Source organism: Theropithecus gelada, chromosome 10 (assembly GCF_003255815.1).
Source record: "Theropithecus gelada isolate Dixy chromosome 10, Tgel_1.0, whole genome shotgun sequence".
Classification (NCBI taxonomy): Eukaryota; Metazoa; Chordata; class Mammalia; order Primates; family Cercopithecidae; genus Theropithecus; species Theropithecus gelada.
Genome location: NC_037678.1, coordinates 90,997,188 through 91,023,752, shown reverse-complemented (window position 1 = coordinate 91,023,752; position 26,565 = coordinate 90,997,188). Strand labels below are relative to the sequence as shown.

The following is a 26,565-nucleotide window of genomic DNA, read 5'->3' as shown; positions in this document are numbered from 1 at the left end:
GCAGAGGGACAAGGGTTGATAGGTGTACCAAGTGCGAGGCATGGCTTGGTCGCACACTGTCCACATATACACTGGAAGTACCAAAGCGGAACAGTGGGGTTCAAGTCCTAGTTTGACAGTTCTTCACTGTGTGGACTTGCACAGGCCACACCCACTTCTGACCACCAGTTCATTCACCTGCAAAATGAGGGACTGGACCTCCTGGTTTCTGACATCCTTCTATGCCATGGGCATTCTCCTCTGGTTCATGACCTTTCCCGGTCTTCTTCCCTCTGCATCCTCAGTCCTATAAGTCCCTGCTTTTCTCATCTCCCTCCTACATATGAGGGATTCACAAATGCTTCCTATTTATATTTATGCACAAAGAAGCGGTTACTTCCCTGAGTTTAAAAATTCACTCATCAAAGTCAGATGAATATCACTTACAAAGCAATCATCCAGATTCAGATTTAGTGAGAGGTTTTAGAGCTTTACTGGAGCTTAAAATCCCCTGCAAAAATTTTGTTTTTGCATTTCAGTACCAAACATTTTTAAACACCCTGAGCTATAAAATAAAAAATAAAATCAATACCAACTGCTATTATTTCTATGGGCACCGCCTGAGCCAATGTCAACCAGAATCATTCCTGCCATAAAAGGAGCTAATTTAAATATGTCATCCTTCCCCATATTGGAAGCCTCTAGCACTCAGAAAGCAGTAACTAGAACATGACAAGGCTATGCACATTGGCGAGTGGTGTGTTCACGTGGAACAGACAGGCAGGTAGGTCTGCCTCACCTGCATCCCTGGGTAATTTTCAGGGAGAGGAATCTATTGAGCACAGCTTAGGGCGTGCTGCCACAGGCCCTGACGGAGAGGAAGACTGGGAAACTGCCAGTTTGGCCAACTCTCTTTTGCTCTGCTGCTCGTGCTGGCCAAATAGCAAGTCCGGCTGGGGGATATCATGAGACCTAAGCTAAGGATGTTTCTAGGCTTTTAGAATATCTGTTCCCATACTAGAAATTCAGGGCTGAGTGTCAGAATTGGCTTCAGAAGTGGGCACAGTCATTCAGAGCAGGGAGGACAAGAGAGGTGTAGCCTCTTCCCTTTCAGTCTCCCCAAACCTCCTGAGTGGAGGAGTTAGGGAAAAAAAGCAGTCTGATAGGTATAATTTGTTTTTCTTTTCAACGCTATTAAATTTTATTAGTTTTCTTTTGGTTTGGCACATTTGATGGGTTGATTCAAGGGGCAAACTGAAGCTTAAAAATGCAGTGGTTGTGACTTTCTGGGGAAGATGTTGAAAAATCAGGTCACTAAACAGACTCGATGGGTAGATGCAAGAAGGCCTATGCTGAATTAAAAAGAAGACAGACAGCATTACGGCTCTGAATGAACAAATACAGGGATAACTGATATGGCAGGCTTGTGGAGTTGACATTAATCTCTTAGTGGCAGCCAATATAAATTCTAAGAATTGCTAAGAATCGGTTGACTAGCTTCAGAAACTCATATGTTGTTATTATGTTCTAATACCAAGGATGCATTTTTTAAAGAAAAGAAAAGAAAAACCTCTTTCGTAGAGAAAGCTTAGTAGAAGTCTTAATTGGAAACAGATTATTTAGCCAGTAGACGTAAGTGATTTTAAAAAATCACAGGAGAAAGAACTGGAAATAAACACAGTGTAAAAGCCTTTAGACATCAGACAGCTGTGGTTAAACTGGGTGATGATGGAGCTTTAAGTAAATCTGATCAATCATACACTTTATACAAATGGTGAAAGTAATCTCTTTGCTTGATCTTTGACCATCCCACACTCTTTGTGAGTTCCCCAAATCTAGGACCATTCCAGGATTGAGATGAGGCCAGCATGCTTTTTTCCTAATTTAACTCTTATACTTTAAAATAGCATAAACCATGGTCAGACCGAGTGTTCCAATACAAAAATGGGATGGAGGGGAAATGGTCCCCAGAGTGAGGGTGGCAAATGCTAAAGCCTGGGACCCATTAATCAAAACGGTCACCTGTAAGAGGGGAATGCTCACAGCCTGCGGAAAAAGAATGAGATTTAGAACAAGACATTGAGGAAAAGGCAGTTAAGCCTAACCACCTGCTTAATCTCTCAGGAATGGAACAAAGACTGAGGGAAGGTGAAGTGCTTTGAACTGGGGATGCAGAGCTCCTGAAAGAGGAGGATAGGCAGAGGGTAACGGTGGAAATTCCTCAGAGCCTGCAGTCGGGGGATTTGAGCCAACACTCAAAGGCATCCAGGGCTCTGGTGGAGGCTCACACTTGGGGTCGTGTTATTAATGCTTGGTCCATGACAATAAGCTGGTTTAGAACCACTGAGCACCTTCAGAGATCTAGGTTAACACCTGAAGTTCTGACTTCTTTCCACTCTCTGTGATTTCTCACTGCTCCCAAGGACTGCAGGTCATTGGCCTAGATCATTGGCCTAATTGCAGCTAAACTCCTCACCAGGGCCCCAGGACCCGCCCACCCAGCCCTGCCTAGCCCATGGCTTCCCCCAGGACCCTGCTCTCCAGCAGCACGGGTCTTCTTTCTGTTCCTCTAACCGAGTCACTCTGTTCCTGCCTCATGGCTTTGGAGTGGGAGTTCACTCTTCCTGGAATGTTCTAGGTCTTCACATGGATCCTCTTTCATACCATCAGGGTCTCAGCCCCAAGATTCCCTCTTCATAGAGGCCTTCGTTCCCTTCCCATCTGTGGTGGCTCCTGCCAGCCCCTCACTCCACTAGGCCCTGACGTCCCCCTATTTTACTCTCTTCTTCAGACCACTCCTACCGGAGATTACCTTGTCGATTTATTTTTCCTTATTGATCATCTACCTTCCCTCTGGAAGCACAGAGAGCATGGGCCTTTCCTGTCTTCATCACCATCATATCCCCAAGCCCTAGAATTGTCACTCAAAGATACTCACCGATGGAGTAAGTGACTGGACCACACTGTGCTGTCTAGGGATTGCAGACACCTCTGCTGCCTTTCATGATGTAGTAGCATGGGAACCTTGAGCTTCCTTTCGAAGTCCTTACAGAGACATGTGAATGACGGGGCTCAGCACAGACCCAGGGGTAACAGATGCTACCATTGCTCAGTTGCTCTCATATGCACCAGCTTGGTGTGCACCAGGATGCCAGGACAGCTGCAGGTGGCACCCCTGGAACTCACAGCCTTTTTTTTTTTTTTTTTTTTTATACGTGCATAATGTGGCTCCAAGGCCAGCAATAGACAGCACACTTAGTTCCAAAATGAACAATGAATTTAAGGAAAAATAAAAAAAGAACTGAAGGGAAAATATGTACCCGAACTCTGATAGTTATGGGAAACCTCTTCTTTCTTCTGATAGAGAAAAGACTTCCTGCTTTCAAACAACTGCCAAGTGGTTTGACAACAGCCAGCCTGCTGGGCGAACAGGTGTTCAGACTCAGGAGGGATTGGGTCACAAATAGGAAGTCATTCCGGACTATTTACGGAGTCCATTGATTCTCTCTCTGATGGGCCCACTTGATAGGTGAGCACCAAAAGCAGGCAAACAACCTCAGAAATATCCACCACCAGCCCCCATTCCACACGGAGCTCTTTTCTTTGGAAAAGGAGAGAAATTAGGGTACACAAAGTTGAAGATGCCAAAATTCAGTGTATGCCATCAACCCCTGCTGGGCTGCCTGACTCCACAGCTGCGTCTGTTCAGCAGGCAGATGCTGTGGTGTGGCCAGGACTGCCCAGACCAAAACCCCCACAAAAGTTAAGCTAGGATCAGGGAATTCTTGAGTCAGGTCCAACTCTGGTCAAATCAGGGCCAGAGACTCAATTATGTGTGAGGATTCGTTTACTTCTAAATGCCACTTGGGGCTTTGGTAGATGAACTTTGGTTCTATGACTAGTGCCACGCTGTGTGATTTCAGGACTTTAAATGGGGTGACAATTCCAGAGAGACTGAAACCCTGACTTGTTTTACTAGGACTTAACTCCCCGTGCACCATGAACGTGCCAGACTGTTTCTAAGCAATCTTGCTCAGTTGAACCACGGTGTGGGTGTGATAAGCCCACCTCAGCTGGCTGATGCCTCCAGTGGTAGGAGAGGGGTCTGCTTGCAGGACATGTGGCTGAGTTTCAACTCCCCACACACCTGCCTGCCGATTCATTAGCGCAGAGAGAGAGCCAGGAACTCCCGTGCCTTCCCCATCTGGTTTGGACAGGCCTCCTCTGGACAGAGCCATAAGCAGGGATTTCGTGAATGTGATGAGAGACTCTTTTAGATATTGGTGCTTGTGAAGAGGGAGTTCTCAAGTCAAGCCATACTTAGCATGGGGACTCTCTTGATAGATATATATGTCTTTTGGTAAATATATAATAGCATACAGTGTGGTACGGCTTGGATCCTAGACTTGGCCAGATCTGGGTTGGAAGTGTGGATTGGACATTTCCTACCTGGGTGAAACTGAAAACCAGCTGTGGTTTCAAAGTTTTAAAGAAGAGGCCTGGGGCATCTGTCTGGGTAAAGGAGAAGGTAGAGGGTTTTTTTTTTTTTTTTTTTTTTGAAGTCATATCTTTATAGCAAGGACAGTGTAGGGGCTTGTGTGTGGAGTAGGTGGGCAAAAGCCCTCCCGAGCCATCCACTGGCACCAACACTGATGAGCTACATCTCTGATTTTTCATCTGTAAAATGGGGACAATGATAGTACTTTTTCAGGGGACTCTAGAAAGGATTAAATAAAATAATGTTTATAAAGACCAAAGCACGGTGCCCAGGAGCCATCAATACGTGTTAGGTATAATAATAACAATAATAACTTATTTATTTATTTATTTATTGAGACACAGTTTTGCTCTTGTCGCCCAGGCTGGAGTGCAGTAGCACAATCTTGGCTCACTGCAACTTCTGCCTCCCGTGTTCAAGCAATTCTCCTGCCTCAGCCTCCCAAGTAGCTGGGATTACAGGCACCCACCAACCATGCCTGCCTAATTTTTGTATTTTCAGTAGAGACAGGGTTTCACCATGTTGTCCAGGCTGTCCTCGAACTCCTGACCTTAGGTGATCCACCTGCCTCAGCCTCCCAAAATGCTGGGATTACAGGTGTGAGCCACCATGCCTGGCCAATAATAATAACTTTAATGCTACCACTACTCCTATTACTATTTCAATTATTATTAGTAATAGGAGTCTTAAACATTAACTTACACCCCTATTTTATGGAAAATACCAGCACCGCAGACCAGAGCCAGCCAAGAGGCCGTGCATGGAGGGACTGGAGAGATCAGACTTGCAGGACTGTCAGATTCACACTCACAGCTTGTAGCATGGCCACAAACATTCTCAAGTCTCAGGAGCCCTTGCATGAATCATGTGTCAACACCGTTCTGAGAAAGGGCTACGTCTAACCTCAGCTTTCTGTGGAACGAGTAGGATGGTATTGGTGACTTCCCTGGTTTTGTCAATGGGGCAGGAGTCAGAAGGGTGAAGCATGGGTTTACCCTGCATCTGTGATCTCCACAAGTGGAGGAGGGATGATGCAGATACAGAGGTTGTGGGTGCCTGCTTTTTTATTCTTTTTGAAGTGTGGATCCCCATATAAAGGGAATTCCAACTCCTTGAGCTCTTGCCGGCCAGAACAGACCAGGAGACTGGGGCACCAAAGAAACAGGAGCTTTCTGAGAGGGCAGTTACAGAGGCTGAAAATAGACCTAGAGCCTCTGGGCAAGAGGGCCCCATGAAAAAGTGGATTGGGACCACTCCCCAGACAAGCTTCTGTGCTGGGCAGAAAGCCCAAGCCATGGTCTTGCTGGCAACAGAGGTAGAGGAAAAGGCGAAAGGGTCTTCTGGGTGTTTGACATATATCAACATATATGAACACCACAACCCTATTAGGTAGATATTATTATTACTCCCATTTAGTAGATGAGAAAACTTAGGGAAAGCAAGGTTAAGTAACTTTTGAAGTTCATGCATTTAAGATGTGGGGAGGCCAAGATTTGAATATGGGCAGTTAGCCTCCAGAACCATATAAAAAACTTAGCCTTGGCCAGGTGCAGTGGCTCACACTTGCAATCTCAGTGCTTTGGAAGGCAGAAGTGGGAGGATCACTTGAGGCCAGGAGTTCGAGACCAGCCTAAGCAACATAGGGAGACCCTGTCACCACAAAAACATTTTTAAAATTAGCCAGGTGTGGTGGCACCTGCCTGTAGTCCTAGCTACTCAGGAGGCTGAGGTGGGAGGATCACTGGAGCCCAGGAGTTTGAAGCTGCAGGGAGCTATGATTATGCCACTGCACTCCAGCCTGAGTGACAGGACAAGAACTCATTTCTAAAATATTTTTAAGAAAGCACACACACACAAAACCCACTTAGCTTAGTGCTTGTGCATAATAATACAATATGACTAATATTTACAATTACTCTCTCTGCCTAGGGCCAGATTTGGAGCTGCACATTTTATATTAAACATTTTTCTTCAGTTCAAACTTGTAGAGTAGCACTTCATTAAAATCCATTTTTATTTATGTGAGATGACAGATGTGCAAAATTCTCTTATTTTATTGTCATAGAAATTAAGGAGATATATTTGATCATGATATTCTTGTTTTTTTATATGAAATTGCAGAGCTGAGTTTTTTGATGGCATTTAAAAGGGCTCTCAGAGGCCCTCCTGAAGCCTTCATATGAATGTGATGACTCATAGTAGGTGTTCTGGGCTTAACTGCTGGGCAGAATTTATGAGTCCAGGGAGAAATGCTGCCTCCTAATGGCGTTTGTCTAGGCCAAGCTGGGAGGGTCTGGAGTTGGAGCTGGGGCTGAGGGGAGGCTGGGAGCGCTGGTTGGGATCTCCCAACCCCTGCTTGGGAGATCAACCCCTATTTGGCAGAAAGCCACATGTTTTCCACCCTGACCTGATTCTCAACTCTGTACCAAGAGCACTGAGCCCTTCTCTCAGAAAGACCCCCACAGGCCTTCAACCTGGCCCCTGGACCTTCACAGGTAGAATAAGCCAAGCCAAGCCCTCCAAGGACCCCAACACCAACATGTTTCCAAAACAGGAAAGCACACATTTATCAAGGACATGGCTGAGCTTTGACTCCGTGGGTCATAGAAGAATCTCTTGGCTGCTACCCTCTCAAGTTTTCCTCCTCATCCCTGAAACAGAGTCAATTCTTCCCAAAGAGAGTAGATGCCAGGAACAGAATGGGCTGAACAAACTCATCAGGATGAGAGAAGGGGAGTCTTCCCATGCTTCCTTCTGCAGAGCGTCCCAGCACCAGAGCGTATGGGTATCAGGAAATGGTATCAGAAAGGCCTCAAATTCCATTTAGTCCCACACTACATTTCAATCCCTGCTAAATTCCATAATGAGCGCATGCATAAACGTAGCTCGGGATAGAGTCTCAGTGTCTAACAGGAGGCAGCATCTTGTGTTCCACTCAAAGACGAGCACCTGGGTAGCCGGGCTCAGCACTGTCTATCAGGTGTTCTAAACCAAAAAGGCCCAGGGACGCATCATACATGCAGTTCTCCAGGTGCGCGGGAGGGTCTGCATCATACACGCAGGCCCCCAGGTGCGCGGGAGGGACCGCGTCATACACGCAATCCTCCAGATTTGCGAGAGGGATCACATCACACACACAGTCCTCCAGATGCGCGGGACGGACTGCATCACACACGCAGTCCTCCAGACGCGCGGGAGGGACCGCATCACACACACAGTCCTCCAGATGCGCGGGAGGGACCGCATCACACACACAGTCCTCCAGATGCGCGGGAGGGACTGCATCACACACACAGTCCTCCAGATGGACGGGGCGGGCCGCATCACACACACAGTCCTTCAGATGCGCGGGAGGGACTGCATCACACACACAGTCCTCCAGATGCGCGGGAGGGACCGCATCACACACACAGTCCTCCAGATGCGCGGGAGGGACCACATCACACACACAGTCCTCCAGATGGACGGGGCGGGCCGCATCACACACACAGTCCTCCAGACGCGCGGGAGGGACCGCATCACACACACAGTCCTCCAGATGCGCGGGAGGGACCGCATCACACACACAGTCCTTCAGATGCGCGGGAGGGACCGCATCACACACACAGTCCTCCAGATGCGCGGGAGGGACCGCATCACACACACAGTCCTCCAGATGTGTGGGAGGGATCACATCACACACACAGTCCTCCAGATGTGTGGGAGGGATCACATCGCACACACAGTCCTCCAGATGCGCGGGAGGGACTGCATCATACACGCAGACCTCCAGACGCGAGGGAGGGACCACATCATACACGCAGTCCGCCAAGTGTGCAGGAGGGACTGCAAGACAATCTAGGACGCCCTCCTCCTCCATTCGTGAGACGCGTTCTACAACCTCCAGGACGGGAGCCCCTCTGTCCTGTTTTGCTCCACTGACTCATGTGTGCCCCACAGAGATCAAGAACACAAATTCTGGAACCAAATTGCCTTGTTCTGTGTTGCTACTCTTGGCTGTGTGGCCTGGGGTATGTTCCTCAACCTCCCTCTCAGGGCTCTATTTTCTCATCCCTGCAATGAAGAAAGCAGAATCTACACCATGGGGTTGATACAAAGATTAAACGAGTTCATGCATATAATTTTACATTGACTCAACCGAGTTCCCAGTAAAGATTAGCTATTCATATGAAAACTGTTTTTAATTTAAAAATAAAAATAGTAACTGGGAGTAGAAGGGGTGTGTGTGTGTATATATATATATATACACACACACATTTTTATTTATTTCAAGAAAAAGGTCAAGCACAAAGATGCTATGGGGAGGCCAGGACACATGTATTTAGAAGCTGCATGTTGCAGCAATCAAAGACAGAGCAAAAGAGTGGAAAAAGTAAAGTTTCCTGTATAATGACCAAGATCTTACAATGAAAAAGGGTAGGGGTTTAACGTTATCTAACAGCTGTACCCACGCCTTGAGTCTCCCAGCTGCTGGTACCTCACCAAGTGCCCTAATTCTAATTCTCCATGCCCCAACTGCAGCCACAATTTCATTGTGGGAAAAAGTCACAAGTAAACAAAGCACCCTGAGGCCAGTGTGCTTTATTGTTTCTCATCTCCCAAGGAATGGCAGCTCATGTATATTCACTATAGGGAAGGGAAGAAGGAACTCATCCTCCCTGCCACACACAAGATAAGTCACCCCCTTGGTTGGGTCGGGGAGGGAGAGCCCCCAGCCAACTGCAACACAATCTTACTTTGCCAGTGAAAGCCAGACACGTGGTGTGTGAGCCCTCCCATTGCCCTAGATGGTCTGCACACCATCTGGAAAGGTTAATGGCATTTGTTTCTTTCTAACTTGGAGATTCAGGCTCAGGTCCAGGCTCCAGGTTTCCATTCAAATGCAGGGTGAGATTTCCCCTGCAGGAAAGAGCAGCTGCAGCAGGAGGCCACAAATGTCTTACTTCACAAAAAATAGAAGGAGATTGGCCTAGAAAATAAAAGGATTTGACTAGAGAAGTGTTTTGTCATATAAAAAAACCCCCAAAACACCCCTCAAACTTTCCTTTGGTTGTGTCCTTCACTTCTCCATTTTAAGACTGCAAACTCAATATTGAAGGGATATACTGCACTGCCATTTGTTGCAGCTCTGTTCACAATCGCAAAGGTATGGAATCAACCTAAGGGTCCACCAATGGATGAATGGGTAAAAATGTGGCCTATACATGCAAGGGAATACTATTTGGCCGTAACTAAGAATGAAATCTTGTCATTTGCAGCAACATGGATGGAATTGGACATCATCATGTTCAGTGAAAATAAGCCAGGCACAGAAAGACAAGTATCTCCTGTTCTCATTCATATGTAGGAGCTAAAAAAGTTAATCTCATGGAGGTAGAAAGTAGAATGATGGATACCAGCAACTAGGAAGGATGGATATCAGCAACTGGAGGGAAGATGAAGAGAGGTTGGTTAATGGGTACAAATGTACCATTAGGTAAAAAGAATAAGTTGTAATATTTGATGGCAGAGTAGGGTGACCACAATGAACAACAACGTATTGTATATTTCCAAGTAGCTAGAAGAGAGGACTTGAAATGTTCCCAACATGTAGAAATGATAAATACTGAAGGTGACAGACACTCTAAATACCCGGATTTGATTATTATATATTGCATGCATGTGGCAAAATATCACATGTACCTCATAAATATGCAAAAATATGCATCCCATATGTGTTTTCTAAAATTACATGTATTTTATTTTATTTTTGGGGTTATTTTTATTTTTGGGTTATTTCACTCTGTTGCCCAGACTGGAGTGCAGTGCTGTGATAAAAGCTGACTGCAGCCTCGACCACCCAGGCTCAAGGGATCCTCCCACCTTAGCCTCCCCAAGTAGCGGAGAATATAGGTGTGAACCACCACATCTGGCTAATTCTTAAATTTTTTTTAGAAATGGGGTTTCACTATGTTGCCCAGGCTGGTGTGGAACTCCTAGGCTCAAGCAATCCTCCCGCCTCAGCCTTCCAAAGTGCTGGGGTTACAGGTGTGAGCCACTGTGCCTAGCAAAAATTACATTTATTAAAAAATAAAATAAAATTGCAAACTGAGTCCTTCTTGCCTGATGGATTAGCAAGTACAGATAAGGCTTTTCAGGAGCTCAGGGAACACAGAATAAAGACTGCAGCCTAGCAGAGTCTGATAAAATATCCAAACTCTAGCTGGACCTAGGATGGGCAGGGAAAGGGGGTGTGAGAAAGCAGAGGACAGAGAAGAAGATGGGTCAATCCACACTGTAGCAAATGCTGTGTATTTCACCTGTTCACATCCTGCTCCACCATATGCAAAAGCATGGCCACCAGGGGTCTATGGAGCTCCTAGGTGCCAATTTCAAATTCATAAAGACTGAGGTTGACCTGGAGACGGGCAGTACTATCCAGGACACAGGTGTTACTGTATCTGAAGTCCTAGAAGAAGCCAATCAGGGCTTTCACTATAAGTGCCACCAAGGGAAGCTGTGACTGTAAGAGGGTTGGGCGGCTCAGGAGGTTGGGCAGGGCCAGTGAATAATATCAACAACTTTTAATTAAAATCTCACCATTTACTCAGGGACCCTACCAACTTTCCGGATCTGACACACAATGGTCAACCTCAGAATGTGTTGGATAACAGGATGCCTACTTTCTGAATACAAGCTGCTAATTGCTCATGGCGATTTGTACTCATTTGCACAGTCAACATATATTCCTTAACCCATTTATACTGCTTAGGACAAAAATCCTGGACTCTTCCATGATTTTCTCCATCTCATCACTCCTATTTCCAACTGATCTGCAAACCCTCTTGGCATCACCTCCAAAAAATATTCTAAAGACAGCAACCACTTCTTATCTTTACTCCTGACAATGCCACTCAAGTCTTACCACAGGCTTCCTACCTGGTCTCCTGGCCACCATCATGCCCACGTAGGATCCTTTCTCCACCAAGAAGTTGGGGTGATATTCCCAGAATATAAATTGCATAATGGTAGTCAACAGCTTAAAACTCTCCAGTAGCTTCCCAATGTACCCGCATCCTCAGCATGACCCAAGGCTGGACATGATCTGCCCCCGGCTACCACCCCTCTGAGCACTCCCAGCCATATTCCCCTTCTTCACCAGGCTCCAAACCGGCCTATTCCATGATCCTCGAACATGTCAAGCTTGCTTCTGTATGAACATTTACTCTTCTTCCCACCTGAAAGTTTCTTCTCCCAGATCTTGGTTGGAGTTGTTGTCATGATTTGGGGTTTCTTTGAGACACTTCCCTTGATCACCCTCGCTAAAGCTGTTCCTCCACCTTCTCCACTGTTCACCACCCATCCCATCGTCCAATACATTTCCATCAATAACTTTTGTCTTCTATTATCTGACCATCGATTGCTTCAGATGCTCCTTGCCTATGTTCTCCCATGGGTCTGTGAGCTCTAGGAGAGAAGGAATCTTTCCTGTCTTGTTCACCTCAGTATGCTTTGTGCCTGCCCCTAATAAGCAGTGAATGGAAGTCCACATGAAACCAATAATTCTGTTCCGTGACTGTGTCTCAAATGCTACCCATAGAGTTTGTGCTGTTTCAACTCACCTTGTCTTTGGTGTCAGATATCATTTGGTGGCAACTTATGATATTCATTCATCCATGCACCCATCTGACTACCCAGGCACCCCTAGAATAGTCCCTGAGCACGTCTGTGCCAGCTGATGGGCCCTGTGAACTGATCATATACCCATCCTCCCCTGCCCTGCGTCAAGAGCAGGATATCAGTTAGCCAGACCTTTACCGAAGATGCTTGAGACCTTACCATGTACCACACTACTCTTGGTGCTGCAGATGCATGAGGAACAGGCAGAGACGGGCTGGGTTCTTGGGGAACTCATAGCCTAGCACGGTGATTCCCTCAGCAGAAAAAATGCATGATGTGTCCAAGCAGACACAACATCCATTTCACTGTTGCCAGGGATGGGGATGGTCGATGGATATGCCTCTTCCTATTGCCCTTGGCCTTGCTGTTTTCTTACTCTAGCTTGTGAGCCTAGAAGACCAGCATTTTACACTGTTCCTGGGGGCAATGGCTGGCAGTTTGCTGGGATGGCACATTCCTTCTGCTCAGAGAGTGACTCATGTTCAAAACTGCACCAAATCAGAGTCTACATTTTAAATGGTGCCATTTTCTTCACAGAGTGGAATGTCTTAATATTTTTTCACGGCACTATGCTATCAGTGCTTGCAGAGGTGTCTTCCCTGGAAACTCTTTATAACACAGTAACTTCTCTCTTAGTGGTTTCATGTGGACTTCCATTCACTGCTTATTAGGGGCAGGCACAAAGCATACTGAGGTGAACAAGACAGGAAAGGTTCCTTCCCTCCTAGAGCTCACAGACCCATGGGAGAACACAGGCAAGGAGCATCTAAACCAATCAATGATCAGATAATAGAAGACAAAAGTTATTGATGGAAATGCATTGGACAATGGGATGGGTGGTGAACAGTGGAGAAGGTGGAGGAACAGCTTTAGCGAGGGTGAAGTACTTTCTTTAACTCTTACCATGCTGTATTGCTTTTTCATAGCATTGGCCACCACCTGACTCCATATATCTTCTCCCTATCTCACTATCCCACTATATTAATATCTTACTCTCTCTCTCTTTCCATCTATCGGTCCATCCATCCACTCACCCACCCACTCACTCACCTACCTACCAATCTATCATCTCTGTTGAGTATTTAACATTTCGAAGCCTGCTACTACAATGTAATTTTTTCTCTAGTGTCTCTTCAGTGTGTGAAACTGTGCCTGGCACATAGTAAGCTCTCAGTAAATATTTGTTAAATCAGTGAATGAACTTACTGTCCAAAGAAGACAATAATACAAATTTCTCCCTAGAACACAATCACTGGACTACGACCCTGGCTTTAAATTCACAAATAATTACGAGACAAACCACATTTAATTCACATTATTGTGTAAAGACGGGCCTGCATTTTTAGATTCTAGGTGGTCTCAGGCCTCAGGTGCTGGCATGGTTCATGCCATAGTTACCTGGACTGTAGCTTCTTGGACTTAGGGCATGAAGTCTGGTCCGCTCTGTCACTGCCCACACAGTGCCCTGTATAGGGGGTTGATAGGAGGGAAGACCAGGGAGTCCTCAGTGGACACTGGCTGAAGGAACAGAGGTGGAAGCCTTCCCTGCCTGCTACACATACATTTTTGTGACTTGCTAATGTCCTGTGTGCCCTTTTATCAGTTGAAGCTTTCCAGTGTCTCTTTGCCCTGGGGTGGAGTTTGAAGGCCATGACTGGAATCCTTGGCCTCCCCTCACTTGGCGTGCAGGCTAGCTCTGCCCATGCAGAAAGGACAGGTGTGGAGATGAGGGGTCTCTGTGCTAAGGCTGAGGGTGCCTGGGCCCACCCGGCAGTTGTGGGGTTCAGGAGTGAATGGCCCCACAGGAGAACGTCCAGCAGGAGAACACAAGCTCAGCAGATGCCACATGTTGCAGCAGTGGGGAAGGAGGCATTTGCTGCACTGCCAGTCCCTTTGCACCCAAGTGTACCCCTCTGATTACTTGCTGAGGTGGGTTTCATGGTGATAAGAGGGCACTGAGCTGTGAAGGAATATTGAGGACAGCCACACTGTGGAGGGAGGGTTAGGGCGTGAGGCCCCTGGTCTAAATCGACTCTGGGAGCCGGGCTTGAGGAAGCAGTTACCCTGCCTTGCCTATGTTGTTTAGCTGGACCCCTGCAGCCCTCAGCATCTCCCAACTCATTGGTTCTGTGGCTGACACATTACTCAGCCTCTCTGAGCCTTGGTTTCCTCTTTTCTCAACAGTGTCTTTCTCTAGGAGTTATTAAAAGGATCAAAATGAGTTCACACATGTAATGCTGCGAGACAGTGCCTGCCACAAGGTAAGTTCTGTAGGTGTGCTTGTTAAAGGGAAGCATACACAAAATAAGCATCTGCCCCTCTGACTGGCTTTTGTCCTCACTGTACTTAACCTTCAACTCAGGTTCAGCTACTTGCCAGGTTCAGCTACTGCCTGGCTTCCCAGTCTCTACCACTTTCTGTGATTTTGCTAACTGGTGACCTGGCTTTGGTTCAATTAGCCATGGGCTCACGTGGCAGATTCTTGCTAAGAGCCCCACTCGCCTGTGATAGGAGGCAGTGTGGGGAATATGGTGTCATGGAAAGAAATGACATTTGTGCCCCAAAGATGGACTCTCATCTTGGGACAGCACTCAACTGCGATGGTGGTAAGACTCTGGGCTCCTTGTACATTGGAAGTCTTTGCCAGCCAGGTGCGGTGGCCCACGTCTGTAAGCCCAGCACTTATAGGCAGGTGGATCATCTGAAGTCAGGAGTTGGAGACCAGCCTGACCAACATGGTGAAACCCCATCTCTACTAAAAATACAAAAATTAGCCAGGCATGGTGGCGGGCACCTGTAATCTCAGCTACTCAGGAGGCTGAGGCAGGAGAATCATTTGAACTCGGGAGGTGGAGGTTGTAGTGAGCCAAGATCGTGCCACTGCATTCCAGCGTGGGCAAAAGAATGAGACTCTCTCTCTCTCTCAAAAAAAAAAAAAAAAAAAAAAAAAAAAAAAAGAAAGTCTTTGCCAAGGATGCAGGCAGTGAATTTCAGGAGGTGAATATTCCTTCCAGTAATTTTCATGGTGCTCCTTGAAAGTGAGTTTCAAAAGAAACATGAAAATTACTCACTTTCAAGGAGCATCATGAAAACTACATGGAAGGAGTCCTCAATGCTGGCTATGAGAGGTTCCTGCTTTTCTCTTCACATTTCTGGAATGATGCATCTCAGATACACCCAGGTGTGCCATACTAAAGGGAAATGATTGCTTCATTTTCTTTCCCCCATTGCACAGTGCTGATTATGAGTACCTCTCTTGCAAACCCAAATCCAAGCAACAGAACTAATAAAACATTGCCATGATCAGTCTAAATCATTTCCAATGGCTCTACCCACTATTGATTTGGCCATGGAAATAAATTAGACGGAAGGACTCAGAGGAGTGCTTAGTCGTGTGTGATGATTTAGAAACTGCCTGGACAATAGAATAAGAAGAGGACAAAACCCCTGACTAACAAATGGGCAATGATTTAAACAGACTTTTCACCAAAGAAGATGGCAAAGAAGTCTGTTAAAAAATGCCCAACATTATGACTCGTCAGGGCAAGGCAAATTAAAACCGTAGCGAGGTGCCACTCGTGCTCAATGGAATGGCTAAAATGGAAACAGAACAGAACAGTACTGATAATACTAAGTGCTGGTGATGATGTGGGGCACCTGGAATCCCACGTGTAGGTGGTGGAAATACAAATGGTTTAGCCACTTTGCAAAGTTGTTGTTGGTTTCTTACAAACATAGTTAGCACACAACCCAGTAATCCCATTCCTAGGTTATTTACCTGAAAGAAATGAGAGCATATGTCCACACCAAGACCTGGAGTGGATCTATGTGCATTTTTTCCTTTGTGTTCTACCAGCCCAGGGAAAGCAGACATTGAGGCAGCACATGATATTGCATAGGCTTTGTCTTATAGTCTGGTTCTTACAATAAACCTGTCTGCTTTTTATAATGAACCAAAAACTGTGTATTTGGGGTGGAAGTGATTAGATTCTTAGCTCTGGAGGGAAGGGAGAAATGGGTATGTGGTTCTTGATTAACCTAAACCAACTGAGTAACTTGTTCTTTTGCCACAATGATTGGTTCAGGGATGGTCAGTTGACCTAAGTTGGCCCAATCAGATTTTTGTTTAATGATGCTATGGGGGGATGGGGAATGAGGTGTGGCAGCCAAGGAGACATCCTCTTTCTCTTTCCTTGCCAATGTGGCATGTGTATACGAGGCCTGAAAATGCTACAGTTATTTTCTGCCATACAAAAAACTAGTTTGAGGAAGGAAACAGAGGAGAGTAGAGATATAAGAATCACAACAATGGGACTGGAAGTCCTGATCAAGCTATACCTGATGTTCATTTTCGTTTGTGTTTTTCAGAGACACCAATAAATTTATTTCATTTAAGAAACCAATTAGAGTTGGGATTTTTTTGTTGTTGTTACTTAAGACTGAAAGCTTCTAATTAGTCTAGATGTGGATCTGAGAATGAATCTGATTTCAGGAGATCATATCAAAGAAGTAGAACAAGCAAGACACAAATTTTGTGAGCCAAGGTCAAAGCTAACACAGAGATCTGGGGTGAAGTTGTAGAGGAAATGAAAACAGAGCAGCACAGAGCCAGGTGGGTGGCCTTAGTAGAACTCTGGGCCTGGAACCAACAGCATCTGTCAGGGGGAGATCAGGTGTGGGGCCCTGTCAGGACCTGGCCTTGAGGGGGTTGGAGTGGGGATGACCAGGGAAAGAAACTACGAGGGGACAGTGTAAGAGACAGCCTCAGGCAGATGATCAGTCATAGGACTGGGGCCTCAGCAAGACTGTCTACCCTGCCTGGACCAACTGCTGGAGGCTGCCTCTCATCCAGTGCCACGCTTGGTCTAGGACGAGCCTGCAGATGGAGCTGAAGCAGGTGAGCTGCTTTTCTGATTCAGCTGGCCTGGGGCTAGGGCCAGGGCTCTGCTTCTAACAGAAGTCTGCCTCCTGATGCCACAGTCTGCAGAAGATGCTGGGAGAAACCCAGTTTTACTGGGTGTGATGGAATTCACTGGCTGCCTCAGCTGGACCTGACCTTGGCCTTGGTCTACTCCTGCACCACACATTCTGCTCTCTGCTACTCACAGGATCCTGTATGAAAGCACCCTGGCTCCTGGGTGAGGACTTCTCCCATACCTGCCCCCTTGATTTCTCAACAGATCACTCATTCTCTTCCTTGCAATTTCATCTCCCTCCTTGGAGTGGATGTTAGGCCTCCGGCCCCTATTTTTAGGTTTGGCAAAACTATTGGCATGTGGTTTTTGGCCTCCTCTGTCCTCTGTCTCCAGCTTCTTGGAAAATCTGGATGTGTCTCAGGATTGGAACAGGGGAGATGATGTGCTGGGTTTTGTCTGGGGAACAATAAGTTAGAAATCAAGGCATATGGGGAAAGCTGGGGTAGCCTGTGGGTCTCCTGCTGTGTTTATTAGCCTGAGTCCTCCATCTGTGGTGGAAGCAAAAGCCCAGCTGTGGGAGATGCCATCTGAGTATAAGAGAAACTTCTAGCTGCACATTGTTTGGGTTAAGTACAATATTAGGTTGGTGCAAAAGTAATTGAAAGTAATGGCAAAAACCGCAATTACTTTTGCACCAACCTAATACTTCCATTGTTGATCATGGGCTACCACCATTTTGCTAATGTGTCTGTTTTCTTGGCACTGACCCCAGCTCCTACGCCCCAAACTTCCAAAGAACACATAAAATCCAAGGCTAATCATAAGAATGCAAAGATAACATCTGGAGATTTTAAAATCATAGATCCCCCATTTGGAAGGAGAATGGAATTTATAACCAACTGATGTGAGCTCAAATTCAGTCTTAACTACCTCACAATAGACCCTTTGCCATCTGGGGGGTACTGAATTCCCCAGTATCAATTTTCTTGCCTGTAAAGAAGGATGATAACTATCTTAAAACTCAGTGGGTGTATTTCTGCAAATATTTATACAGAATCTAGTGTGGTGCCTGAATGTTAGAGAAACTTAATAAACAGTAGCTGTTATTTTTAACATTAGAGGAAATTCTTTAAATGCAACATGTCCTGGCCTTAGACACTTTATAGTCTGCCTAGTACTAAAGCTTCTGTTTCATCTAAGGGAGCTGAAGATGAGACCCACAAAGTGGATTGTTTTAAAGCCTTTGTCTTGAGTTTGTAGCAAATGCTTTATTATGAGCTCACTCATATTTCCCCACCTTTACCATTTCAGGCCCTTTCCACTGCTGTCCTTAGATCTCTTTGCCTGGGGGTTTCCCCTGGGCCCCAAAGTCCACTCTGCCTGGGCCCAGCAAGCTTGAATGCTAGGGAATTAATATCCCTTAAGAGCAGTCTTGAAGCAATGAATGACGGAAGCTTGTGGATAAATACTCTAGCTCCCCTGCCTCCTTACGTGAGATAACTTAGTGGCTCTCCCGTTAAACTGTCTCCAAGTTCCCACAGAAGAATTAGATCTCAGTTGCCCATAGTGATAACTGGCTTGCTAACACACTTTCCTCCGCTCCTTTCTCTTCCCTGCCTGCCTTCCACACTGTCCCACAAGCACTTCCTGGGATCACCTTTCTTTTTTTTTTTTTTTTTTTTTTGAGACGGAGTCTCGCTCTGTTCCCCTGGCTGGAGTGCAGTGGCGCGATCTCGGCTCACTGCAAGCTCCGCCTCCTGGGTTCCTGCCATTCTCCTGCCTCAGCCTCCCAAGTAGCTGGGACTATAGGCGCCCGCCACTGCGCCCGGCTAATTTTTTTGTATTTTTAGTAGAGACGGGGTTTCACTGTGGTCTTGAACTCCTGACCTTGTGATCCGCCCGCCTCGGCCTCCCAAAGTGCTGGGATTACAGGCGTGAGCCACCGCGCCCGGGATCACCTTTCAAATCAACTGTTTGCACTTGAATCCTTGCTTAGAATCTCCCTGGGAAACCTAAATGCAGGCGGATTTCAATTCAGAGGTGCAACCTCTGGGTGCTGCTAGGGTTTGTTTAAACGAGCCAGTATTATTTGAAGAAAGGCAAATCTAGCCAAGATGAGACGGGCCTTGCCAAAGAACATCAGGCACATTTTGACGATGCCAGTAGGGCTGATGTTGGAGCTCTTTATTATAAACTGGAGCCATCTGCCGGCCTGTAATAACCTGAATATGAAAGTCCTAACCTGGGATGCAGTTAAACTGAATACTTTCTGTTTGTGGTTATGCATTTAAATCTTCACATGCTCTGAACGGCAGATTGAAATTCATAAGTACGTTGTTTTACAAAACTGGCATGAAGTCCTTTCAATACAATGTGCAAAATTCATTAGTATGTTGCATCAAGAGCTCAGTGTTTTCTCTTTGTTGTTATTATGCTTCGTTTTTAAATAAAGGAAACTTGTAGGACCACAGCCTTGTAAATGTCTCGCAGTGATGCCAAGAACCTCTCTGTAAGCCACTTTCTAAGCAGCAATTTCCTTTTTGTCCCATAAAACTCCCCAAAGCACCTTAGGCGAACACTGAAGCGAGGGCTATGTTTGCAAACTGCAACTACAGCAGACATTTAATTACACTGAATTCATCAAAACCCTAATTGAGACAGGAACTCAAACCTTATAGCTTAATTACTTTAATTTCAGATGGATAACAGACTTGGTCATGTGCAACCCTCCATGCTGAAATTCGTAGAGGGAGGCCCACGGGCACTTGCTGGTAATTCTCCCAGCCAAATGAAAGTGCAGATCAACATAAATAAAACGCTAAGTGAGACCCATGATTGGATTTATTAATCGCTTCAATTCCCAATATCCAGCCTTTGCCATAACATTCCACTGCACCAACTCCACCGCTTGGGAGAGCTTCTCCCTGTGTGAGGCTAGGAAGCTGCCATTTCTTTTTTTTCCCCTCCTACTGGTAGACAGCACAGAAGTAAGTACCAGTCTTTTGAGATTGTTTTTCTATGAACATCTCCTTACTTTGATTTCCATTTAGGAGATCTTCTCCCCGACCATCCCTTCCCTTCCCATTGAGCATCCTGTGTCTGTTAATTAAGCTGTAGACACCCTTGACTGTTAGATAAGTTCTATCAATGAGTTGGTCAAATTATCACAGTGATCTCGGTGGAATTTGGAGGTGAGAACCCCAGGGATGCTATTCTGAGCATTGCTAATGGTGTCTAACTGAGACTGACTTACCATGTAGAACAGGTGCTATAGTTCATCCTGATGGCAACACTAGGAAGTAGGTGTGCTTATACCCACTCTATAGATGAGAAAAATGAGGCTTTGAGAACATAAGTAACTTCTCCAAGGTCTCACAGCCAGAAAATGGCAGAATCAAGATACAAACCCAGACCCACCTGATTCCCCAGCCCATGTTCTTTCCAAAACATAATTTTGCTTTCTCTGCAAAGACTTGAAGGATCCTACACAACCCTGAGCTGGATGGCCTTGAAAATCTCCAAGTGGGCACAGGACAGGAAACTCAGAAGGAAAGGTTGGCATCCAGAGTCATCGCGTGGACTGCTTCTCCCAACAGTCATGGCTGTTACTTCTGTCCATGGCTATGGGGTTGTGAGGCGAGCCAGCAAAGACCTTCTGGAGTGAGTGAAGGGACAAACACCAGCATTTTTTGGAGTTCAGAGAGCCCTTTGCTTTTGATGCAGGTGTTCCAACCAAGCTGGGATGAGCCGCGTTGCTAATGAGTGATGAGCTACACATGCATCCAAGCCATTTCATAAGTAATTAGTTGTGTGGCACTGACTAGATGCTCCCCAGTCATTTGTTTCATTTCTCTACATTATCTCTCTTCCTCTGGGCTTGCTTTTGAATTAAGCTTCAGGTACAAATGATGAATGAACTAATGACAACACTAATAACAGCTAGACTAATAACCATACTGCTGATGGTGACAATGCCAATTAGGAGAGTGCTAACAGCGACAGACTCTTCTGCTGTTCATCTCTGGAAGGCCACGGGCAGGTGTCCAAGGCAAAGGAGAGCCAGGGAAGTGCAAATAGCACCAAAGGCAAAGGCAGAGACACATTTTTAAAAAAATACTAACTACATTTATGGGAGATTTAGAAAGCACATATTGTGGGTCCACAAAATCTAAGACATGAGCTCACTGACCGAAAGGATGACAAGAGGGAAATCATTCAGACTAGGGAGCTGAGCAGAGCTCAGTCACCACGTACTGGGAGCCCCTTCTCCTGAAAGAAGGAACCCGTCCACCTGTGGGCCCTGGAGCTGAGTCCCGATGAGACCCAGGTATCCCTCTGCGTGTCACCTGAAAGCAACTGACACACCAGGCAATCCAGACAAATCAGTAGACATGAAGATGACGGAAGTAAAAATGGGCAGCGGAGAATGCAATGGTGGACCAGGGGTGTCCTGCATGGAGACCCTCGAGTCTACATCAGCGGAATGGGCAGCATGGGGTGCCCCTTGCCGCTGTTGTGAGGTGAGGGGCCTGGCAAAGGGTGTGGGGAAGGCTGCCCCGGGGCTTTCCTTAGCCCCCTGACCCAATCAGCTGCTTCTAGTAGAACAGCACACTGTTCATGTCAAGGCTGCTGATCAAGTGATTACGATCAACAGTTTCCTTGATATTGTAAGTGGAGTAGCCTCCACGAGCTTTTAGAAGTGACTTTTACTAGAAGATACACAAAGTTGTGGGTATTTGGGAAGAGACCTCAAGGTTGTGTTGTTTCTGAATAAAATTCCTATGAAGAAATTTAGGATATCAGAGTTGGCAAAAGAGTTGCAAACCCTGCAAACAAACCTCCAGGCGCTGCTGCAGTGTCTGTAGTCTCAGTCGCCCGAAGCCTCCCATGCAGTGAGCACCTTCCCCAAGCTTTCCAAAACAGACACCAGTATTCATAAAGAACACAGATACCAGGACACCACCTGGAAGTGGCATCAACTCCATAGGTAAACTGCAGGCTTGCAAAGCCCTTCATGACCCCAAAGGCACGCTAAAACAGAGAAATGAAATGCTCTACTATAGTCGAAAAAGGTTAGACTGTGTCCTAAACTATGATGACTGCACATTGTGTTTAGCAGATTCTCATGTATTTTACTTCCACTGAGCAAAAATCATACCTAAAAGTGTTCTAGGCAATTCTAGTTCAGATAAGTAACATACCAAAATGAGTGTGGAACCCTTCAGATTGTAACCCACATCTTTCAGGCTGGTTAATTATTTATGTGGACCTGAGCATTCTATCATCAACATGGAGACCAACTAATGGTGGCTTACCAGTTTCCACTTCCAGCTGGGCCAGCCTCCTGGGATGTGAGGTCCTAAATCACTGCTGCCCAAACCACTGGGCCCTGATACAAGTTGTGTTCCAGCAAGACAATCTCCTGCCTAAACTCCAGGACTCCCCTTTCCCCAATATCACATTTGCCATCACAAAGAAGCCGCCAGTCTTACCTGCCCAGCAAAGAGCCCACAGACACCAATGATGCACAGGATGTTGAATACCGCTGAGCCCACGATGGTGCCAACTCCCACGTCGCCTTTGGTGATGAAGACCCCTGCAACACAGATCCCACATCAGCCTGGCTGCTGTGGCCCTGTTGCATTCCAAAGTGGGCGTGGGGAACCTTTCATAAGCATTAGATTGTTCTCAGAATCTACAGGAAACAGCTGAGGGTGGAGAGAGCTTTCTAATCTACAGAGGGATGACTGCTGCACAGGAGTGTGGGGGGCTCGGGGTCTGGGACAAGTTCATGCACAGTAAAAGCATCACTTAAATAAAACAACAGCAGATGGGAGGCTGATGTTCTACTCATTGGGGCCCCTGGATTATCATTTTCTATGAGAGGCAGACAGTCTCGGTCTGGGGGCCATCTCTTCCCAGAGCCCCTTTCCTTCAGACAGTGAAGGGCTGAGATGTCCCTCAGTCTGTCACCTACCTATGACCGATGTGAACAGCTCTGGGGCCGAACTGCCCGCCGCCATGAATGTGGCCCCAGCCACATCTTCACTGAGGTGCAGGCGCTACAGAGGAGCAAAGACAAAGCACAGGTGAGTTGGGATTCCATCTGGGAAGAGAGGTGACTGTGACAACAAGTTCAAGCCCTGAGAAGCAAAGCCTGGGGCTTCAGTGAGAGCAGGAACGATGGGACCTGGGGCTGGTACTTAGTCCCTCTCAGCCCCCTTCTCCTTCTCACAGAGCCCAGCCACTGTTGCCGAACCCCTGCTGAGCCAGAGCTCCTCTCAATGCCCTCCTCAAGGGACAGGTTTGGGGAGGGAACTGCATGTCCTTATGAGCTAAAGCCTCTTGGGAAGATCTAGGAGTCTTCAACCCAGTTCCCCCAGGGGCTGTGCAGATGACAGTCAGGAGTGGAGGTGGGCCCATGGGAGGCCACAGCAGATGGTATGTCTGAGGCTATGATGGGGGCATTCACCTCTTTCTATGGGAGCATTGCCCAGTTCCTTCAGTGTGGCCAGATATTCTGATTTTTAAGAGATGCCAATAATCCAAACTTTTATGCAAAGCTTCCTGATTTTTGTGATACTATGCTGATCTCAGGCTAAATGAGGCTCATGGTAACCAGTTTGTGAGTCTTTACTCTAGGAGGTTATGGAGGCATGTTGGGGTGTGGATGTGGGGATCACCCTACTGAAACCCACTCCTCTTCCTTGAGGCAGTCTGGAAACCCCGGGATTGGAGAGTGGGAGGGGGAGCTTAAAGCTGAGAAGAAAGTAATGAGGCATCAGCCCTGCCAAGATTGAGTTTATACAATGAGCTCTCCATGTTACCCTGTTTGTTAAACCAAAAGGTGATTTGCAAGAAGACAAGGCAATTATACATTAGAGGCTGGTTACCAGATTTTGCATTTCTGCATTCAGTCATGACCCAGAAAGTGTGCTGCTGGCTGCCAGCATACTTGGAGTATGACAGTTCCCTCCTGGCAGTCAAGCTTCAGTGACATCCTCCTCTTCCAGTGGCACCAACAGCTGCACTTCCTTGCTCAGCCAGAGAGGGGCAGTGTGGCCCTGGTGTAGGTCACTGGCCTCCATTGACTGACTCAGAATAGTCTGCAGGAGGAGTCCTAATTGAGGATTTTAATCTAGGATCCTGGGTCGCTTCGCTGTCGGCTGGACAGCGAAGCTTCACGTGGGATGCTGAGCAGACCCTAAGATGGAGGCACACATACTGCAAAGTTGCAAGGTGAGGCTGTGAGGGGTGCCCAAGCACTCCCGTCCCATGGAGCTAAGAGTTTGTGAGTGAGGTAGCCTGACCCACAGCTCGCAGCAACCTGTATGCTTTGCCAAGACCTGCCAGGAGGCGGGAGCCGTGTGTTGCTGTGGTTCTGTCCTGCTGGGATATTAGTTGTAGTATCCAAACCTTGGGTTCATGTCCAGTTCCCCTCTCTCCTTCATCCAGCCAGTTTGTTTCTTCCTCTGTATCTTCTTACATCCCTCCATCATCCTCAGTTCACTTCAGCCCTGGCAACATCTCACAGGACTCTAGTCTTCTTGACTCTGGACTCCTATCTACCATGACAGAGCCCCCTAAAGCCCTCCCCAGCTCCTTCCAGAGCTTGGAATAATTCCTAACGCCCAGCCTGGCATGCAGGGCTGCCGGTATGCTGGTGCAAAACCCCATCTTGGTTTTGCGGCTCAGATGTTCTCTCACCAAATACCCTTCCTCAAAATACTTGGCCACTAACACCTTCCCTCTAAGGGCTGCTCTAATCCTGCCCCTTGCACAAGCCCTTTCTTGATCTCCTCCCAACTCTATCCCTCACAGCATCAACCTCTCCTTCCCCCACTCTCTCTGCACTTTTGCACTTGCCAATTCCCCGCCACTTCCTCCAGCCCCCTGTGGATATTACCCTGGAGCTGCTCTGCAGCTAGGAGCCCCGGGATGGGATGGGACACACTGTGTGTGATCTAGTTTCCTCCCAGCCCCTGGCATAGAGCTTGGTCCAGGCAGAGCCCAGCTTAGTGCTGACATCAGAGGGGTGAGTAGTGTTCCAGAACTATTGTCACATCTTCCGCTGCTCAAATGTCCCACTGCTGTCCTGGAAGCCTCCACATGGGTCCCAAAGCCTCCCACCCTCCCCATCTGACTTCGTCTTTCCTAGAGGAGCCTCTGCTCAGCCCAAAGCTGCTACCTCATGGTCCTTAGAGATGCCAGGCCCTTCCCCTCATTCAGCTTTGGTTCATGTTCACTCTTCTTCTTGAAATGCCTCTCTCCCTTTCCACCTCAGTGCAGCCGAGTCTGTCTACTGTGGCACATAGGATTTCTCTAAACTCTGGAGACCCTCTCTGCATGTCCTGCAATGATATCTCTTGGCTGTTCAAAATCTAGGGGCTGCCATTTCACAGAAGCAGAAAGTGAGGTCCAGACACAAGGAGAAAGTGAGGTCCAGACAGGGGAAGGGGCTGGCATGGAGCAGGTGCTTTGCAAGCATCAGGGCCGGACCCCAGTTTCAGATCCTGGATCACTGCCTTTATCTCCTTCTCTTTCTCCCAGTTTCTCTTCTTTGCCTTTTCCAGAACTCCACATTTTTCTGCTTTTAACTTTAAAGTATTTGAGACTGAGTGAGAATCTGCCCTGACCTCCAAGCAATGATTTGTTGAATCGTGTGGATTTCTCTCCCTACTCATCTTTCACAAAAGCTGGAAACAACATCCTTCTGTGTTTTTCTGCCCTACTCTCAGTTTTAGTCTACGAGCAACCATGAAACACACAATATTGAATCATTAAAAAGTGATTAGGGAAAGCACAGGCAGTAAACAGAGCCCAGCGCCGAGAGGCCCTCTAGGCCACTGCTGGTGGACCCACACCATGATCCTCTCATCTTGTGAGAAAGTATAACTCCAGGGAGAATTGATCCCACGACTCTTAGAAGATGTAAACATGTCAGGATCTCTATCTCTAAATACATGTAAGCGCTGACCTCAGCCCACCCACCATTCACAGACATAACGTTTCCCCAGCAATTAAGGCTGTTTAAGGTCCATGGAGCCAACACTATCTTTACAGGAGACAGGCACGGGGCACCTACTCTTGTTATATGAATCTTGCTTATAAGACCAGATTCGGGGTGGAAGGAGGGAGAGCCCAGGAAAAGGTGGTTGCTCTTCTGTGCCCACTCCTCCAGTATCGCTGTGGGTCCGGGCAGTGCAGCCAGTTCTAACAACACCATGACCTGATCCAAGCTCGTCTCTGGATAGTGGAGCAGCAAAAAGTCTGAAGATTTGGGACTCAGGCTGACTTGGGCTCAAATAGTGACTCTATCCCGTGACCCAGGGCAAGTTGCTCAGCTTCTCTAAGCTCTGGTTTCATTGTTTGTAAAGAGGGGATAATATCAGTCACCTGGCAGAATTCTTGAGATGATGAAAGACAAGTAGACATAGTCATACACACTGTTTAGCGACTGAACCATATCAGGGACCTAGTAAAATAACACCCCCTACTTAAACATTTTCTTTC

The 26,565-nt window shown here is 46.8% G+C and overlaps 1 protein-coding gene across 1 annotated transcript in view; it reads right to left on the bottom strand.

Moving 5' to 3' along the window:
• Nucleotides 1–26,565, bottom strand: part of SLC24A3 (solute carrier family 24 member 3) — a 498,945-nt gene that overhangs the window by 111,307 nt on the left and 361,073 nt on the right. Inside the window, exons 5-6 of the mRNA XM_025400528.1 lie at nt 23,030–23,114; nt 22,545–22,648 (exon numbers count right to left, since the gene is read on the bottom strand). Coding sequence (XP_025256313.1) covers nt 22,545–22,648; nt 23,030–23,114 — 189 coding nt within the window. The remainder of the gene's footprint in view (nt 1–22,544; nt 22,649–23,029; nt 23,115–26,565) is intronic.